Here is an 18515-nt window from a genome sequence, read left to right as displayed (position 1 = left end):
CTGATCAGACTTGTAGCTTTCTAAGGCTGTACGTTCAAAACAGTAAAGTGATTAGCCAATGTGACGATAAAGACAGAGCAGTAGGTGTAATGTTTGACATACAGACATAACACATAAACTCCCGATTATAACCTTTTCACCTTCTAAAACCTGATACTTCCTCATCACAGTCATGTACCTGTGCGGACGCAGCAGTGGTGTGGACCGGACTGGTCTAGCTCTGTCATGCTGAACTGGTTTTCAGTGTCTTGTGGTATTTTTTATAAGTGACGCGATAAAACACGTTTCAGTTATTTATTTTTTTTTTAACAAAAAATGTTATCCAAGTCCTGATAGGAAATGAAGGTGTAGTTCATGAATATTTATCGTGGCTTGGCAATTTTCTCGGAAGTAAAATCCACGTAAAGTTCCTGAATCATGCCCTCAATTTATTCACAAGCTGATTAGTAATGCATTCACTTTAGTCATGTTACAATTATTATTCCTCACCTTACAGAAGTTATAATAACTTCAACGTCATTACACAATGAGTAACAGACCATTAATTAAAATATATTTAAATATTCACAAAAGTCATGTTTGATTAAAGTAACGTCATTCATATTCACATTTGACTATTCATAAACTATTGATCTGTGTAATTTTAGTTCAGACTGAATAGAGTTATTATAAAGTGTTATGAGTATGTAGTTGTTTATGAGACGCGGGCTGCTGTCTGTCAGGTTATCTGAACATGTCTAATGCTCTTTGTCATGTATCAGCAGATATTTCGTTTCTGAATTCTGTAGTAATTCTTCATTGAGTTTTTCAGCGCCCATTTGACTGCAACTTAAAGTATTTAATCAGGGGCACAATGTGTTTTAGTATGATTTACTGTAGTCCATCACAGCGCTATGATTATACACAAAACATGGATTGTGCCTGTCTATTTCAGTGCTGGATTAGAAATGTCTCCAGCTTTTAGAAATCTGATCATTTTTATCACACGCTACAGCAGCGCCATCTGCCGCCAACAGCTCCACATGTCTTATGTTCAGTTTTTAGTGACTGTAGCTTCACTGATACTTAGTTGATCAACAAACCTGCTGTTTTTTAAACAGTTACGAGCAGCAGTCTACTTCAGCTGAGTGAATCAACTACTATTGAAATGTTAAAGTGATAGTTCACTCCAAAATTATCATTCTGTCATCATTTACTCATCAATTACTCTCATCTCAATCCAAACCTCTCTTTTTTTTCTGTGAATAATATAATATAATATAATATAATATAATATAATATAATATAATAATCTCAGTGTTTTTTTTCTCTGCATACAATGAAAATTATTCGTGTATAATGTTGTTTTGGGCCCAAAAGACTCTCATTGTATGGACAAAACAGTTCAGATCCTGTCAAAGTCGTACAGGTTTGGACATGAAGGTGAGTAAATAATGACAGAATGATCATTTTAAGGTGAACTATGGCTTTAACCTTACAACTGCAGTCACATGACCATGTTTTAATTATGGAATGAAGAATGTTAAGTGAAAAACATCAAACCCTGATTCTGATCTAAACACTATTGTAATTATTTATCTAGCTGGATTGTCCATGTAAACTATGATATGATAATCCCTCCATCCATTTTCCAATCCGTTGCAGGGATAATCCAAGTCTATCCTATTATATTCAAAATGAAACTGCAGATGTGACAGTAAATGTTATAAAGGCATGAGTCACAGTTTGCCACTTCACATTCTTTGTTACAAAGCCCATTAGATTCAGTTTTCCCGTGCTAAATCAAACACACACTGTCATGTAAGTAAGATGGCTGTCACTCACTCGTTCACTGCAACTACAGCAATACTAATGCACAAACTCTGTCTATATGAAGATTAGCACCTTTTTTATCATTTCAGATGTTCTTCTGCCAGCACAGATTGAAGACACACTGATCCTCATCCAGTGTGTATGAATCAATGTATATTTCAGTATATACTAAACCAAGCACAGCACACAATGATCCCCACTAGTCAAAGTGCTGATAAACCAACATTATTTGGATTACCAGCTCGGATCTGTGATGAGAAGACCACGTCAACATCACCCCTCACTCTACTTCAATGCATCAGCTACTGCTGAATATGAATCTTATTGAGATATGACAGATGTTAATCTTTGCACATGTAACTGGTTCTACTCGACCCGCTCCGAGCGGGACTCGAACCGTGGTCGGGCACTCTAACAAAGAGGCTAAAGACCGCAGCCTCTAGCGTCAGTTGCTAGAGCGCCTCTTGAAATCAGGGGAGTGAGGTTTACACGCACAGCTCTTACTGGCCCCTAAACCTCACTCCCATCCGGGTCATGGCACCAAATGTAACTGGTTCTACTTGACCTGCTCCAAGTGGGACTCGAACCGTGTTCTCTGTCACGGAAGTTGGGCACTCTAACAAGGAGGCTAAAGACCGCAGACTCTAGCATCAGTTGCTTGTTTACACACACAGCTCTTACTGGCCTACAACAGTTACACACACACAAGGCGTCATTCACAAGGCGTCATTCACATATACTGCAAAAATTGCAATTACTTTGAGTGAAATGTGACCTGGACATGATAAAGTGAAATTCATCCAAATTCAGACTGAATTACCAGTAGAAATGTTGTCTTTTCTGCCCCAAAACTATGAATAAAGGACCAGTGAAGTGCATGATTTCTGCTCTATCAGCAGCACCAAACAGAACTGCAAAATAATGACTGTTCCTAAATAGGTTTCCTAAACACTTCTTCTATTGGTTTATTGGAAATAACATACAGCGTTGCCCGATCCTGTTCTGATCCTGGAGATCTACCTACCTGCAGAGTTCAGATCCAACCCTGATCCAACACACCTGTCTATCATTATCATCTTAATTAGCTGCTTCAGTTGTGCTTGATCAGCGTTGGAGCTGAACTTTGCAGGAAGGTAGATCTCCAGGAACAGGACTGGTCACGCCTGTACTAGAAAGCATTTCAGTAAATGTGAACCAAAATCGAAATGATCAATCCTCAACCCCAGCAATCATGAACTTCACATGCTCCCCAGCAGCATCAATGACACATGTGGACTCACATTGGTGGAGTTGGTCCGGGTCAGGCCATGGTTGTGGTTCTGTTGCTCTCTGAACTGAAGGCCCGCCAAGTGTCTTTCCAGAGCAGCCCAGTCCATGGCTGGAAGTTGGCTTTCCTCTACACATTCTTCTCTGTATCGTCCTAGGCCGATCCCACCTCCAATCTCACCAGCTTCCTGTCCTGTGACAGCACTTCTGTGGCTGGCTTTGCCTAAAGTCTTACCCTCGCAGGGCGAGAGGGGGTGGTCGCAGGGCACGATGGAGTTGCCGTTCTGCTTTTGTTCCTGGGGCATGGAGGTGGCGGCGTGACCTGCGAGAGGGGCAGCAGGCCCTTTGACGCTCTGGAGCTCCTCTGCCAGGCTGCGGCTGTTAACAGAGCCTTGGAACACTCCGGTCTGGCTGAAGTCCTGATGCTGGTTGTCTGCATAGTTCCCACCGTACTCCCTCTCCCAGTCCACCAGCACTCTCTTCTTGTACTGCTGGTAGTCCTCATCCTCCTCATAGTCCTCCAGTCCGGCCAGCTCCAGACTGGGAGAGGACTTATACTCGGAACATGGCGTCACCTTGTTGGAGTTGGACTCAGAGCTGGAGCGACTGGAAGTATCGCTGCCCAGATCCATGCCATCCTCCCGGTAATCCTGAGAAAAAGACATACCACATTACATTACAGTCATAAACATTCAACTTTGTGTCATTTTTTCTAAATTATTATAAAGAAAGATCAAGTGCATGCATCTGTTACAGTCAAATTCCAAACCAGTTACTACTTTGATGAACATATTCACTAGTCCATGTGTGTCTATTCAATAATCTCACTGCAAATCAGTCTTTTGAGCTCTTCATTATTTTCATCTTTAAAATGATTGGTCATTGAAACAGTACATCACAGATATCATCAATTTTGGTAAGACGGTCCCAAATTCAACCCAGTACTCTGGCATGCATACACATCCATCCACTAGGAAGCACCACTGAAAGCAAATGCATATTTTTATTTGTAAAAAAAAAAAAAATGTTCCAAAAGGGGGGTTCAAATATTTCAAATAAAGCTCACTCTATTTTGCTGTAGATCATTAAACTGTTACGCTGCCACAGAAGTCTGTCCAAAATCAATTTTGTGTGGTGCCTTCATGCGCAAATGCTGCCTAGAAAGTCACTGCCTAATAAGGTAAGTTTTTAGACACAGCTCTGAAGTGGGTATTTCAGATAAAGGAGTGTCCGAATTCGCCACCCATACCCTTAAATAGGACCATTTGTAATGGTGTCCGAAACCACAGTGGACGTTATCGAGTCCATTCATTCCATTCCATCTAATCCATTCAGTTCATTCATTGGAAATCCCTGCCATAGAAGAACCTTTTTGGTTCCAGAAAGAACCTTTTCTTTGAACAATTTTTAAAAGAACCATTTTAAAGGGTTCCTTTCATAACTTTAGTTAGTGTGTAATGTTGCTGTTTGATCATAAACAACATCTGCAAAATTATGGCGTGCAAGGTTCAATGCAAAGGGAGATATTTTCTTTTACAGAAATCACTTTTTAAGGACTACAACAAATGGCTGGTAGGGGCTACAACAAGCTTCCGCCCAGGGTGGTGACATCACAAACCCTAAAATTTACATAAACCCCGCCCCCGAGAACACGCAACAAAGGGGGCTAGGCCATGTTGGGTTGCTTTAAAGAAGAGGAAGAGTTATTGTAGTAGAGTGTTGTTGCCATGCCATCATTTTACGCCGGACTGCTTCACAAACGAGAGTCAATTCAACACTGGATTTGCACAAAAGATTAACATGACGGCACATGCTAGTGGATGAGTTGAATCAATTCCACAGCAACTACATAAATTTATCCACTAACCATTCAGAAACGTCCAGTTTTATTCTAAAAGTTGTAACTTCTTTCTGAGTCTCTCCATCAGTGTCGACTCCGGTTTGAACAATGTTCAAAGGGGGTCGGGAGCAGCAGCTCATTCGCATTTAAAGGGACACACACAAAAGCGGCGTGTTTTTGCTCACACCCAAGAAGGGGCCAATTTGACAAGCTATAATAAATGATATGTGGGGTATTTTGAGCTGAAACTTCACAGACACATTCTGGAGACACCAGAGACTTATATTACATCTTGTAAAAAGGGGCATAATAGATCCCCTTTAATAATCTGAAGAACTTTTTTCCACTATAAAGAAACTTTTGTGGAATGGAAAGTTTCCATGGATGTTAAAGGTTCTTCATGGAATCATCAATGCCAATAAAGAATGTTTTTTTTTTTTTTTTAAATAGTGTAACTGCAGAACTGTAATCATTTGCAAACATGCAATTTGGTATGAACATGCAAAGTGTCTACAAGAGGCATTGTACCAAATTGTATGACAATTGGCCTCACGGTGGTGCTATAATCCAGTGTATCCCAACCCTGTACCTGAAGGCACACAACAGCGCACATTTTGGATGTCTCCCTTATCTGACCCCTCTATTTCTGGTCTTGGAGTCTCTACTGACAAGCTGATGAGTTGATTTTGGAGTTTGATTAGGAAAAGTTGAAAAATGTGTAGTGTTGGTGTGACTCCAGGAACAGGGTTGAGAAAACACTGCTATAATCAATAAATTTGTCTTTTTGTTTATGTCATAGCAATCATAAGGGCTAGAATTCTTAGCCCTGTCCCAAATTAAGCACTTGAGGGGTTTTGCAAAGGCCACCATGTATGTAATGCCATTAATCTACCAGATAATGATGTCCCGTTTGTCACTTTAGCTTTGTGCCCACTATGTGTCCTGAATGAGCACTTTTGCAGGATCTGTACGGATGCTGGCTCCACAGCAGAGGGAGTGGAGTGGCATTTGGGACACAGCCCTGAATCTAGAGCCTGATTCAGCCTTATTGATTTTTCAGTGAAGTAACATTTTTCAAACTCAGATCAGAGACACACCCCTGACAAAAAGTTACCAAAGGAATTTTGATTCATCAGATGGTTTGGCGTATAAGAGATTGTTTTAGGCATGACCCATAATAACCTCTATTATGTGTCTTCTAACTAGGACAGTCTTGGTCCTTTTCCACTGACAAGGTATTGATGCAGGAGTCTGATCTGATCTGGAGTCGATCCACATGTTTCCACTGCACAAACAGACAGATCTTGGCTGAAAAATAAAACAACCTCAAAGCAAGAATGCGAGGGGCGTGATAACCTAAACTCTTCAGAGCATCAACAAATACTGAATCTGGTAAGGCTGATCACTGCCATTATAATGAGTGAAGTTTGTTTAAATAAAGTTAGTTAATTTACAAAGCCTTCCTGTAGCTCAAACTGTAGAACATGGCTCTAGCAACACCAAGATCATGGGATTGATTCCCAGGGAAAGCAAAAACTGATCAAATGTGTATCTTGAGTTGCTTTGGGTAAAAAGTGTCTGCCATATGCATAAATGTGACACAGATTTCCTAATGCAACACATATACAGTGTGTCGCATTGCACACTGGCTAAAACAACTTCATTATTAATGTTTATCTTAAATAAACATGCTGTTATTTACAAACATAATGTGTGAATTGAATTCTAGAAATGTACTTGTTATATATATTTAAATAACCTGAGACCATTGCATCAGAGCAGCTCATAACAGCATAAAATGCTGAGTTAAATTCTTAAAATGTGTTATTAAATGGTAATATAATATTATAATATTTACAGATATCATACAAGGCCACAATGCCCTCTCTTTGTTTTCTGGGCAGGTTGTGTTCTTCTCAGTAAGGTGTGAGTTCAGCTCTCAAGCGGTTCAGATCTCCAGGGCACACCATTTCAGTAGAACAGGGGTATCTGAGGACACATGCTAAATCTCACTCATTTCTGGAGCTAGGGGGCGCTGTTACTATTATTTTATTTTACAGCACATTATTGTGTGTAAATCAGCCATGTCAATAAATCAAATAAACCAATATGAATCAGCAGAAGGAAACAGTCTTTAAGTTTAGTAAAGACTGTGATTGGCCCCTGAAAGCGAACACACAAAAACAGCACATGGGACTTCCTTCCTGAACTGGAGCTCCTGGTACAGTGACACACACTTCCTCTCGGAGTGCTCCTTCACCTGCACAGGATGTGTGGGGTTTGACTTTCAATGCCAAACAATCAAGAATAAAACTCCTTCAGAACAGGACTGGTGGAGCTGAAGGACCAGAGCTTGAGTATACTGCACAGCTGAGCATTATTACACATTTATACTACAATGAAACAACTGAAAAATACAATACACTCACAGCTAGAGCATTTCAGCGTAAAGACACTGAAGTTATGAATGGAAAATTAGCCTGAGATACAGTATGTGCTCATAGATCATGTCCTAAATGTGTGAAGTACATGTGCATGAATAGAGAAATAAAAAGACTGAGAAGTGAATGACTGTGTAGATACTATTGGCTGATGCGGAAATGACTGTTTCATCATAAACATATTTTTACATTAAAAAAAATGGGTGGAGAAAAGTCTGAAGGACATGTAAGAAAAACATGATCTGTCCTCAGATTCCCTGCCGCATAAGATTACAAATCTACCTCCAACATTTAGTGACTCTTATTGTGTTAATGTACATCAGTGTGTTTTTTTTTATTGTTACTCAAAAATATGTAACTGAAATTGTATTATTTATGATGGTTTTAAACAAGGTCTTAAAGAAAATAAGGGTTACACTTTATTTTAAGGTGTTAGAGTGCAATTATACAAATAAGTACTGAGTATTACTAATTAACTACATGTAATTACTATACTAAGGTTTTTGATTTAGGGTTAGTTGCATGTAATTATGCATAACTTACTGTAATTACTACGGTAAGTACATTTAACATATGTCAAAAGGACACTGTAAAATAAAGTGTTACCCAAATAAGCAATTGAAAACAATCAAAAAGCTTACAGTTATCGAGATTTAATTCCTATGTAACTAGACCCAGTTCACTTTCTAAATAAATATTATAGTGAATGAAATTTTATAATGAATGAATTTTTTTTCAGAGCTGCAGGTAAAACTGTTCATAAATGTCGTGACATATACCCTAAATATATAATGACACATGGCGCATATATATATATATATATATATATATATATATATATATATATATATATATTGTGTTAATAGAGTGAATGCGACCATGACTGAACACAGCTCACATTCATCTATCAAAGCCTGCCCATTATGAAGCTTTATGTTCATCTAAAGGCTTTTAATGAATTCTGTTTATAGAACAAATGCTCTTACATCTACACTTAAGACATTATGAGTCCTCGCGTGATTTGTCGAGATCAGAGCTTTAATCTCACGAGACACCGGCCTTTTAACACTAATGCCGTTGTCCGTCATGCAGCGCGCGATTTCCGTTCATTATGTTTTATTCGTTTATTTACATTTAAGAGATTGTTTAAAGTGATTGAACACGAACATAAATGTGTTAGAAATAGCTGTGGTATTACACACGAGCGCGCGCGCGCACGCACGCACACACACACACGGGCAAAGCGGTACAAAATTCAGCCCATTTTACTTGAGTCATTCAGTTCTCTAATGATGTCAGCGCATTCATGTAATTCATTACACTCATATCTCATGCATACCTGAAGCGCGACATGTTCGTGTTTTTAATTACAGTATAATATCAGTAATAACACACAGTGCTCTTCAAACCGCTCATTAAATCTCTTCGGCATTAAAGTAGCGCTCAGTCTGCAGTGTTTAAATGATCTCAGTCAGTCTGAAATGATGTCATGTTTCTAAAACAGTCCTCACACCCTCCCATTAAACATCACAGCCCAACAGCAGCACAAGACACATCTCACGGGAGCGAGCGCGCTCAAACTCCAGCTACGATTCTTCTTCATATTTCAATGAAATCACCAAAGAGCCGAGGTGAATCCCTTAAGATCAATCTCATAAACACAGAGAACTTACTGTCATCTTCTCTGCCGGCTCTTCAGTCTCAGGACATGTTTCTCTGGCAGGATGACTGAACACGGCTCGAGGTTTCAGCTCCAGACGCGCGAGAGCGGAGACCGTCCGCGGTGTAAGTCATGGCGGATCTCCGCTGCTTCAAAACGCCCCGGCGGCTCTCCAGCGGCCAGACGAGATAACACAAACCCTCCCTCCGAGGAGCTGTCTCAACACCTACTGAGCTGCCTAGATAGACAGCATCTGTGACGCGCTCCGAATCAGCTGAGTGCGTGAGCGGGTGAGTGAGTGAGTGGAGTGCGCGCGCTAGCGCTGCCTGTGATGGACAAAAACGTTGAAAAAAAAAAAAAAAAATGCTGAATGTGATGCCCAAAATCAACGCAGGGACCTATGCTATATGTCACCCCAAAACACTGCACACTAATAAATTGCCCAAATAGGCTATGTTGCTCTCACTGTCCAAAAAAGTCTTGCATTTTGTCTTCGTGTCCAAACTGTAGGCTACTTGCCTCTTGCCTAAACATGTTGTTCCTATATTGACCAACATGTGGCATTAGCCTAATGCCCAAACATTATCCCCTCCAAAGGAAGTCATGTGTCCTATATAGGCCATTAATCATTCATTATTCATTCATTCCACTATGTTTCCATCCACATATTTTTGCAAATTTTGAGATGGACGCTGCAGGAAATGACGCAAAGATAAGCCAAGATAAATTCTAAAAATGTGCATAAAAATGTATGTACTCAATTGAGGTAGGTATATATCAGAAGACATAATCAAAAACTACGATGGAAAACACATTTACTGAATATTAAAAAACCCTCACATGACTTTGCCTTGGACAACTGGACCAACCAGCGGACCAATCACATCGCAGCATCTCAAATGTTGGTTTGGAGTCAAAGTCTGTCATCAGAATGATTTGGTTTAATTCCCTCCAGAAGCGTCTCACACGATTGTGTTCCCAAACACCAGCATCCGAACGCAATAGAACATGACAGCGTTTATTGTGTTTCGTTTGACGCTCTGAGACCAACTCATTTATGATGGAGGAAAAAAGAGACACTTCCATTTTTATTACTTATATTTTGCACCAGTTTCACAGGAAGTGATGATTTTGTTCTCTTGAACAAAAAATGGGATGGAAACACTGCTTTATTCGTAAGTGTTTTATGCCATATTCCAATTTTCTGTATAAGGTAAATTCGCAACGTTGGATAGAAACACAGTTAATGAGAGAAGTGGAGACACAAGCAGAAGCACAGTTCATTATGACATCATCCGCTCACAAATGCTGTTTTTAGGTGTCCCTTTAAATGCAAATGAGCTGCTGCTCCCGGCCCACTTTCCAGTAGAGGGCGGAGCTTTAACAGCTCGTGCTTCGGTTGCTCAACAACAACAAAGCTGGAGAATCTCACGCAGCCAAAATGAGGATTGTCAGTAACGGTGTTCAGCCTTACATTGTTCAAACCGGAGTCGACACTGATGGAGAGACTCAGGAAGAAGTTACAACTTTTAGAATGAAACTGGACGTTTCTGAATGGTTAGTGGATAAATTTATGTAGTTGCTGTGGAGTTGATTCAACTCATCGACTAGCATGTGCCATCATGTTAATCATGCAAATCCAGCGCTGAATTGACCCTCGTTTGTGAAGCAGTCTGGCGTAAAATGACTGCATGGCAACAACACTCTACTACAACAACTCTTCCTCTTCTCTAAAGCAGCACAACATGGCCTCACCCCCTTTGTTGCGTGTTCTTGGGGGCGGGGTTTATGTACATTTTAGGGTTAGCGATGTCACCAGTGTAAAAGAAATTTCTGTAAAAGAAAATATCTCCCTTTGCATTGAACTTTGAGCGTCGTAACTTTGCAGATGTTGTTTATGCTCAAACAGCACCATTACACACTAACTAAAGTTATGAAAGTCAAATCATAATCAAGGACACCTTTAAATATCAATATTCTTGTAGTTTGGGTAAATCATGCTGCTACATCAGTCCCTACAGCCCTTTTGCAGACCCAACAAGAAAATGTACATACAATGTATTTATAGGGTTAATATGCAAATAATATTCAAAAACATTAAGTATGTTCTGAAATTTTCTCTTAAAGTTTCTTTTTTGATCATCCGTTTCACTCAGATGTACGTCACAATACAGAAGAAAAGATCTGTTGATACACTCTGAGAAAAAATAGTAGGCTACAAAAGGCTGTCACTGGGACGGTGCCCTTTTAAAAAGGTTCTAATATTTACCATTTAGTTACTACTATGTACACTTTTGGTACCAATATGTACCTTTGAGTTACAAAGTTACAAAGGTGTACCTTTTAAAAGGGTACCACCCCAGCGACAGCTTTTGTACCTTTTTTTTTTTTTTCTGAGAGTGTACTTGCTTTACTTTTCAACTTTAGTCTTCTGCAGACACACTTGAAACAGTTTCAGAGTAAAAAACATGTACATGTAAAGGCCACTTGCATAAAACTAAGCATGTAGATATTCACTTTGAGGGTATTCGCATTAATATCTCACTGTCGCTTTAATTTCTCGCCGCTCTCTTTTTAACGTGCTGAAGGATATTGTGAGCTATGTGCCCTGATTAGAACAGCAGCTCGACAGAAGAAACAATGCTGTTTTAGATGTTACATTTGTATAGTGATCAGAAATGAGACAAAGCATGGAAATGCCAGTTTAAACGGTCTATATTTTTTGAGTCAGGGAAGGGGATTGATTAGAAATGTTTATGTAGTCAGTTGTCTAAGTAGGCAGTGCAGCAAGGTTAGAGACACAGCCCGTGTCTCTTTCTCACTCAGTCTCTGTTTCAGGACTCTTGAGTCTCAGCTGATGTGGTTCAGTTTGACGGCCTGCAGTCTTCAGCGGCTCCCCACTGTTTCCCACAGCAGTCAGAGGAGCTGTGGGCACGAGAGGAAAGACGTCACAGGAACCTCACTGCACTCACTGACCTTACCAGCAAACACAACAACAGCGACACAGACAGGAATAGCATATCCACTGCTGGCCAAGCAACACCACCTAATTTTTTCTTTTTTGCATGATAACTCAAATGGTTTTGTTTGGTACTAACTCACTAGATTTAAACAAGATACTATTTACAGTCACGTGATCTCACACGCTCCAACTGCAGTTGGAACCAATATCTGCTTCGAGCTTCTGTGTTGGTGGCTATTTTAGGCACATTCTCTGCACTTTCAGACAAACCTGTCCTGGTGGACCCTACTGCACATTTCGGATAATTCCGTCATCGGACACACTCAGCTCAAGTCTTGCAGTCTCTACAAACAAACTGATGTGCTGAATCAGGTGTGTTGGATGAGGTTGCAATTTTTAAAGACTTTATGGTCATTTGGGAACTTGTGTGTGGAGATCCAGCTGTTATTCACTGATTACAAAAAGTAAAAGATGTGTCATTGCAATCAAGAGCATGAAATATTGTAGTCAGTAGTGATACTATGCACTTTCAACAATTGCTGAAAGACAATTAATTCAACCAAAGTCAAGGGCCAAGTGCCCAACTAAAGGGAACACTAATCACCATAATGGTGAATTCAAACAGACTTCAACAACTTTTATACATGCACCATATGAAATAAATAAAGCCAAACTGGTTTATAATAAGTGAACATGGTGATGATGATATGCTGAAACATCCTCTAGTGAAATATCATTGATTTTATTTGCGGTTTATTTCATCTAAGGCTGTGAGACTGTGAATCAGTTGTAGTTCTTCTGCTGTCTGCTTATCTCTTCTCTTTTTTCAGTTCTTGTTGTTCCTCTTATCTTCAGTGATTCTGCTTGTTAACTGTAGGTGTGTCATCACTAACGGACAACCATCACTTGGAGTTAAATAATGAAATAAAGTAGATTAATTCTACAACACTGCTTCAGTGTTACTTTTAGTCTCTAGGACCATTTGAAAACCAAGCAGTGTTTGTTTTACACTCAGGATTTTGCTATGTACCAATAAACATGTCTTTATTAATTTTTTTTTTTTTTTCACTAGAATATATTTAAGGTGTTGCTTTTCCATCTATTTACATATTGTAAATACACCAAATAATGTGATTTTTTTATAGTTTTCTTTTTTCCTGCCCCCCATAGTCCCAAGACAGCTCAATCAATGATCACTCTAGGGCAATTAGTATCCTGGTCCACCTAGAACTCAGCACAGCAATTGATAAAGTTTACCACAACATGGCACAAATGCTGAACTTCTTTAGCTAACATCCTACCTCAGCAATTAGCAAAATGTTGTTTCTTTTGAAAGCACAAAACACCTCCAGTCTTGTGGAGTTCCCCAAGGCTCTGTTTTAGGACCTCTACTTTTTTGTTTTCTATGTGCTTCCTCTAAAACAAACAACAGCAGCAAACAAACAAAATCAGCAGCATGGAAAATACTGTCCATTGCTATGCAGACAACAAACAAATGTATATCTGTTCAGAGGCCAGGTCAGACTTCTTCCCCCCTCCAATCCTCCTGTATCCGTGACCTTAAAGTGGGGATGGCCACTAACTTTTTAAACTTCAACCCTGGAAAAGTTTTGCTAGTTTTCTAGTGTAGACCTCAAGTGCCTTGTTTCACATTACTTTCATCTATGCCTATGGCTAATTTGATTCACCCAGATGCTCCTGCTTGGCTTCTCAGGTCCTGTGGATCCAATTTATTAATGTTTTTCAAGTTCATATTGTCTTCTATGAGTGGCAGGGATTTCTGTGGTTCTCTCCCTAGCATCTCTGAAATTTCATCCCTACTTTCAAATCCCTATTGTTGTGATATTGAAAAGTTTATGTCTTTTTGCTGTATTCCTTTTTTTTTTTGCCTGTTTTTATACTTTATGATGTCTCTTATGTGGAATCCATAAGAGAATCTGCGCTGTGAAATAGAAATAAAGCAGTATGTCCATATATTATTTGAGAGACTGCACATGTACATGTAATAATTCACCAGAATCACCAAAATTATCTGCATAAGGTGATAAAAAAATAGTGAAAAACATATATATGCTGAAAGAACTGAAGCTGGGAAGAAATAAGAGGCTGCTTTTATATCCTGGTAATAATCAGAAGATTAGATGGACATACTCCTCCCCAACTTAGATTTAATAACTTCAGTTGTGCAATAGACATGAATTGAGAAAGTATGCTTGTTTTTTATCATCTTGTCCCATAGTGTTGTTTAAACGCTATGGCAGTTGTCTCTGCATTCTGTTATTCAGCCCTTTAAACAGGAAACCCAGCATGCACTGCTCTCAGTCGCTCTCCTATCCATCTCTTTGTATTTTCATTTTTATTGTCTGGAAAGAATGCATACTGAATTCCAGCTGAAAGAAATCCTCAGACTTTGCAGTGTTATGATGTGATGGCAAGTAAATACTGAGCAGGGACGGAGCCATATGAACTCTTCACACCTGCCCTGGCATTCCCTGACAACTGTGTTCAGCTCGACTGAAGAAGCTATCAGCATGAAATCACTACAATCTTATTACTGACAGCAGGATCAGAAAGACAGAAAAACACCTCTGGCTCCTCCACCTCAGTGGCATTCAGAAGACAAACTGACAGTAAGAGAAACTAAAGCTTATGTGCTTCTGATGCACTCACTGACTCTGACAAGCAAAGGGTGACCTTGATGTTTCCGCTAAGAAAAAAGCTTTTTGACTTCATAGACTGGACTTCATAGACTCTACTCAAGCATTTGTGCACGAATGTAAAGTAACTGCAGTAGTAGAAAAAGCAAAAATGGCAGTGACACTTTAGCTTAGGGTCCAATTCTCACTATTAACTAGTTGCTTATTATCATGCATATTACTAGGATATTGGCTGTTTATTAGTACTTATAAAGCACATATTAATGCCTTGGGCCCTATTTTAACGATCTAAGCTCATGGTTAAAGCGCACTGTGCAAGTGCACTTAGGGCGTGTCCGAATCCTCTTTTGCTAGTTTAAGGACGGGAAAAATGGTTGGCGCACCAGGTGCATGGTCTAAAAGGGTTGTACCTAGTCTCTTAATGAGTAATGGGTGTGTTTTGGGCGTAACATGCAATAAACCAACAGAGTCTCATCTCCCATTCCCTTTAAAAGCCAATTGCACCATGGCGGATTCGCTATTTACATGGTGGAATTTGCAAGCGGGAATAACTGAACGCTTCTCCAGAGAGTAGTGTTGTAGTCAAGACCAACTAATCTGAGACCAAGTCGAGACCAAGACCAATGTGTGTTGAGCCCAAGACAAGACTAGCACTCCTCAAATTCATCTGAAAGATCCTCATTTACTGCCTGAGAAATGTCTTATTTTTAATCAGTAAATATGATTATAATAAGACACTATATAGAGCTGTTCCCAATCAAATGAAACCACTAACAACAAAATTCATCTTTGCGCAACAGAGGTGGCACAGAAGCTGCATCTGAATTGGTAAAATTACAAAAGCATGAATAATGTTGGACAAATTTTGGACATGGCATAACTGTATAAATAAATCAAATTAGAAACAATTTATTAATTGCAGTTGAAGCAGGAAATTTTACATCCAATCACATTAATGATGTTAATAAATAAATCAGACAATGCACCGACAATTTAGTGTTGTCCCCGCAGTTGTGGTCTTGACCGGTCTTGAAACAAAATCCCGAGTCCTCATAGTCTGAGACCAAGACAAGACCAAGTACAAATGTGGTCAAAACCAAGACAAGACCAAGACCTTCAAAAAATGGTCTTAAGACCGGCCTCAAGTACTACAACACTATCAGAGATAAATCCTTTTATTTTTAATATTTGGCATGTTTGTGTGCTGCTGCGCGTCCCTGTGTCTGTGATAAGCAGAGTGTAAGCACGTTGTGCACCCGCCTATAGGCACATATTACTGACACACCCTTTAAATAACAAAAAAATACTGCACCATTGACTTTAGAGCAGGTTTTTGTTGGTCAATGGTGCAGTCGTTTTCAGTTGCCTCAAAATAGCAACACGCCAACAATGCGCCTGAACACACCTCGTTTTCAGACCAGCATGCCCATGGGTGCACAGATGGGCATGAGTGCATTTGCTTTTAAAAAATCTGGCACTGGACGTGAAAATGGTAACTTCATCGAGCTGAAACAACTGCGTGCGGTCGTCCACCGGAAGCTCATTATTCGAATTTATAATGGATATTTTATATATGGATATTTTTCTTACAAAAACACATCCCTTCGCTTCAAAAGGCCTTTATTAACCCACTGGAGCCGTATGGATTACTTTTTTTTTTATGGATGGATGCATTTTTTCTGTCTTCAGAATGTGAGTTACCATTCACAACCATTATAAACCTTGGAGGACTAAGGATATTTTTAAATATATCTCGGATTGTGTTCATCTGAAAGATTGTCATATAAACCTAGGATGGGATAATTTTCATTTTTGGGTGAACTATCCCTTTAATATATGTCACAATAGAGAATAACAGATGATCACCAATTCTGTTTCATGCCAACTTTAATTCAGGCTCCATTGCTCTCAGTGCTTCAGAGACAGCAGGTGGATTTAATTCAGTGCAACGACAAAACTGGATCAGGTCTCAGGTGCTGCACATGTTCAGCCTCTGTCGGGTTTAAATGTGAGTAAGTGAGTCAGTCATATCATGGAAAACCACACTGTCCTTTGTTCTGTTGTGTAGAAATACTGTAACACATTCAGATCTCAAAACTCTCTCCCAACTTCAGAAGGAAATTCCTTTAAACAGTTCGTTAAGCTGTTCATTCAGAAATCACCATTAATTATGTCATAACTGTATACCTGACCAGTCACATTTATACATCAGTGATGCCTGTAATGTGTATCTGGCCACCGTGAAGCAACAAGGAGCAAGTAGAACAGATATTCCTAAACTCTTTCTCAAACACTCACCTAGACAGAAGCATTTAGCTAAAGCTGGTGACCAAGCTGGACTCATCTACAAATCCTCATGTGTTTCTCTAAGTTCTTTCTTCCTCTGCTAAACTGCTCACACTCTGGATCAGAGTTACGGTCCACACACACATCACCTCAAAACTCATTCGTACATTCATCTATAGGAGGAAACACTACTAACTATTGAACACTCTAAACACTGCAGGCTTGTATTAGTGGTGTCACAAGTACTGTTCCTTTTTGAACAATCTCAAACACTAAGTTATGGCATGAATAAAACAAGCTCAAAACACCCCACAGACTTACAGCGAAGGAGCGACCCGAGCCACCAACGGCAGAAATGGGCCATAAAAACAGCTGAGCAGATTACAGATATCACACACATGAATTGATATCTATGAGCTGTATTCATCTGTTGACAGAAAGAAGAAAGAAACCAATACAATCGGAGTTTGAGGAGTTTATTTGTGCTACAGCTGAACCCTAGATGAGTCGCTAGGGATCAGTAAGATTTTAAAGACATTAATACTTTTATTCATCAAGGATGCATTAAATTGATCAAAAGTGACAGTAAAGACATTTATAATGTTACAAAATATTTCTATTTCAAATAAATGCTGATCATTCATTAATCGAAAAATCCTGAAAAATGAAACATGGTTTCCACAGAAATCTGAAGCATATTAGAATGATTTCTGAAGGATCATGTGACACTGAAGATTGGAGTAATTATGCTGAAAATTCAGCTTTGATCACAGGAATAAATTACATGTTACTATATATTCACATAGAAAACAGCTGTTTTAAATTGTAATAATATTTAGCTGTTTTTACTGTATTTATGATCAAATAAATGCAGCCTTGGTGAGCAGAAGAGACTTCTTTCAGAAACACAAACATTTTTACTGACCTAGGGCTGTCAAACTTAATGCGTTAATGCATGCGATTAATTTTTTAAAATAATTAACGCAATTAATGCAGCATCCGTTTTTTTTTCTTTTTCTGTCATCTATTGGCTGTGCTAAAGTATATGATGACGTGATCATTAATTCAAGTGCTATTAAACCATTCAAGCTCGATAAGACAAAAACCTGTTTTGTTGAGTATCCTCCATATCATGTGCGTCAGCTCTTAAAGTGACAGCAGCCTAATAAGCCTGCTGCTGTCTGTGTCATTACTGTTAATCAAAGAACAAAAGACAAAGAGTCAGTTTTGTAGCTTTAATAAGGATTAATCTATATTCAATTTATAATTTATGCAGTGATGTCTGTGCAGTGTTTGATTATTCAATTTCTGTATATTTACCTGTTAGACCTACCTGAAGATCTTAAAGCACTGTTTACAAGATCACAAGGTTTTTGTACATTTTAGCAGGGCAGGTAAAAATCTGAACCGTCCTGTCTGGGCCAGTAGAAAAAAACTTTGAGCCCTGATATATTAAAGGCGCAGCTAAATGTGGCATTTATTACAATGGGTTTATGTGAAGATTGTTTTAATTATGTGATTAAATAGTTTTTATTTTTTAATCGATTGGCAGGTCTATACCGACCCCAAACTTCAGAATGCCAGTGTGCAT

The 18515-nt window shown here is 39.1% G+C and overlaps 1 protein-coding gene across 2 annotated transcripts in view; it reads right to left on the bottom strand.

The window, feature by feature from the left end:
- schip1 (schwannomin interacting protein 1) overlaps positions 1-18515 on the bottom strand; it is a 216368-nt gene that overhangs the window by 39395 nt on the left and 158458 nt on the right. The window contains exons 1-2 of one of the 2 annotated variants that reach the window (XM_051863771.1): positions 9033-9303; positions 3093-3728 (exon numbers count right to left, since the gene is read on the bottom strand). In XM_051863771.1, coding sequence (XP_051719731.1) covers positions 3093-3728; positions 9033-9038 — 642 coding nt within the window. In that variant the 5' untranslated portion in view covers positions 9039-9303. Of the gene's footprint in view, positions 1-3092; positions 3729-9032; positions 9304-18515 lie in introns of those variants that run through there. The other variant, XM_051863770.1, reaches the window with a different exon arrangement.

The sequence above is a fragment of the Ctenopharyngodon idella genome, chromosome 15 (assembly GCF_019924925.1).
Source record: "Ctenopharyngodon idella isolate HZGC_01 chromosome 15, HZGC01, whole genome shotgun sequence".
In the NCBI taxonomy this organism is placed as follows: Eukaryota; Metazoa; Chordata; class Actinopteri; order Cypriniformes; family Xenocyprididae; genus Ctenopharyngodon; species Ctenopharyngodon idella.
This window is presented reverse-complemented; position numbering and strand designations above follow the sequence as displayed.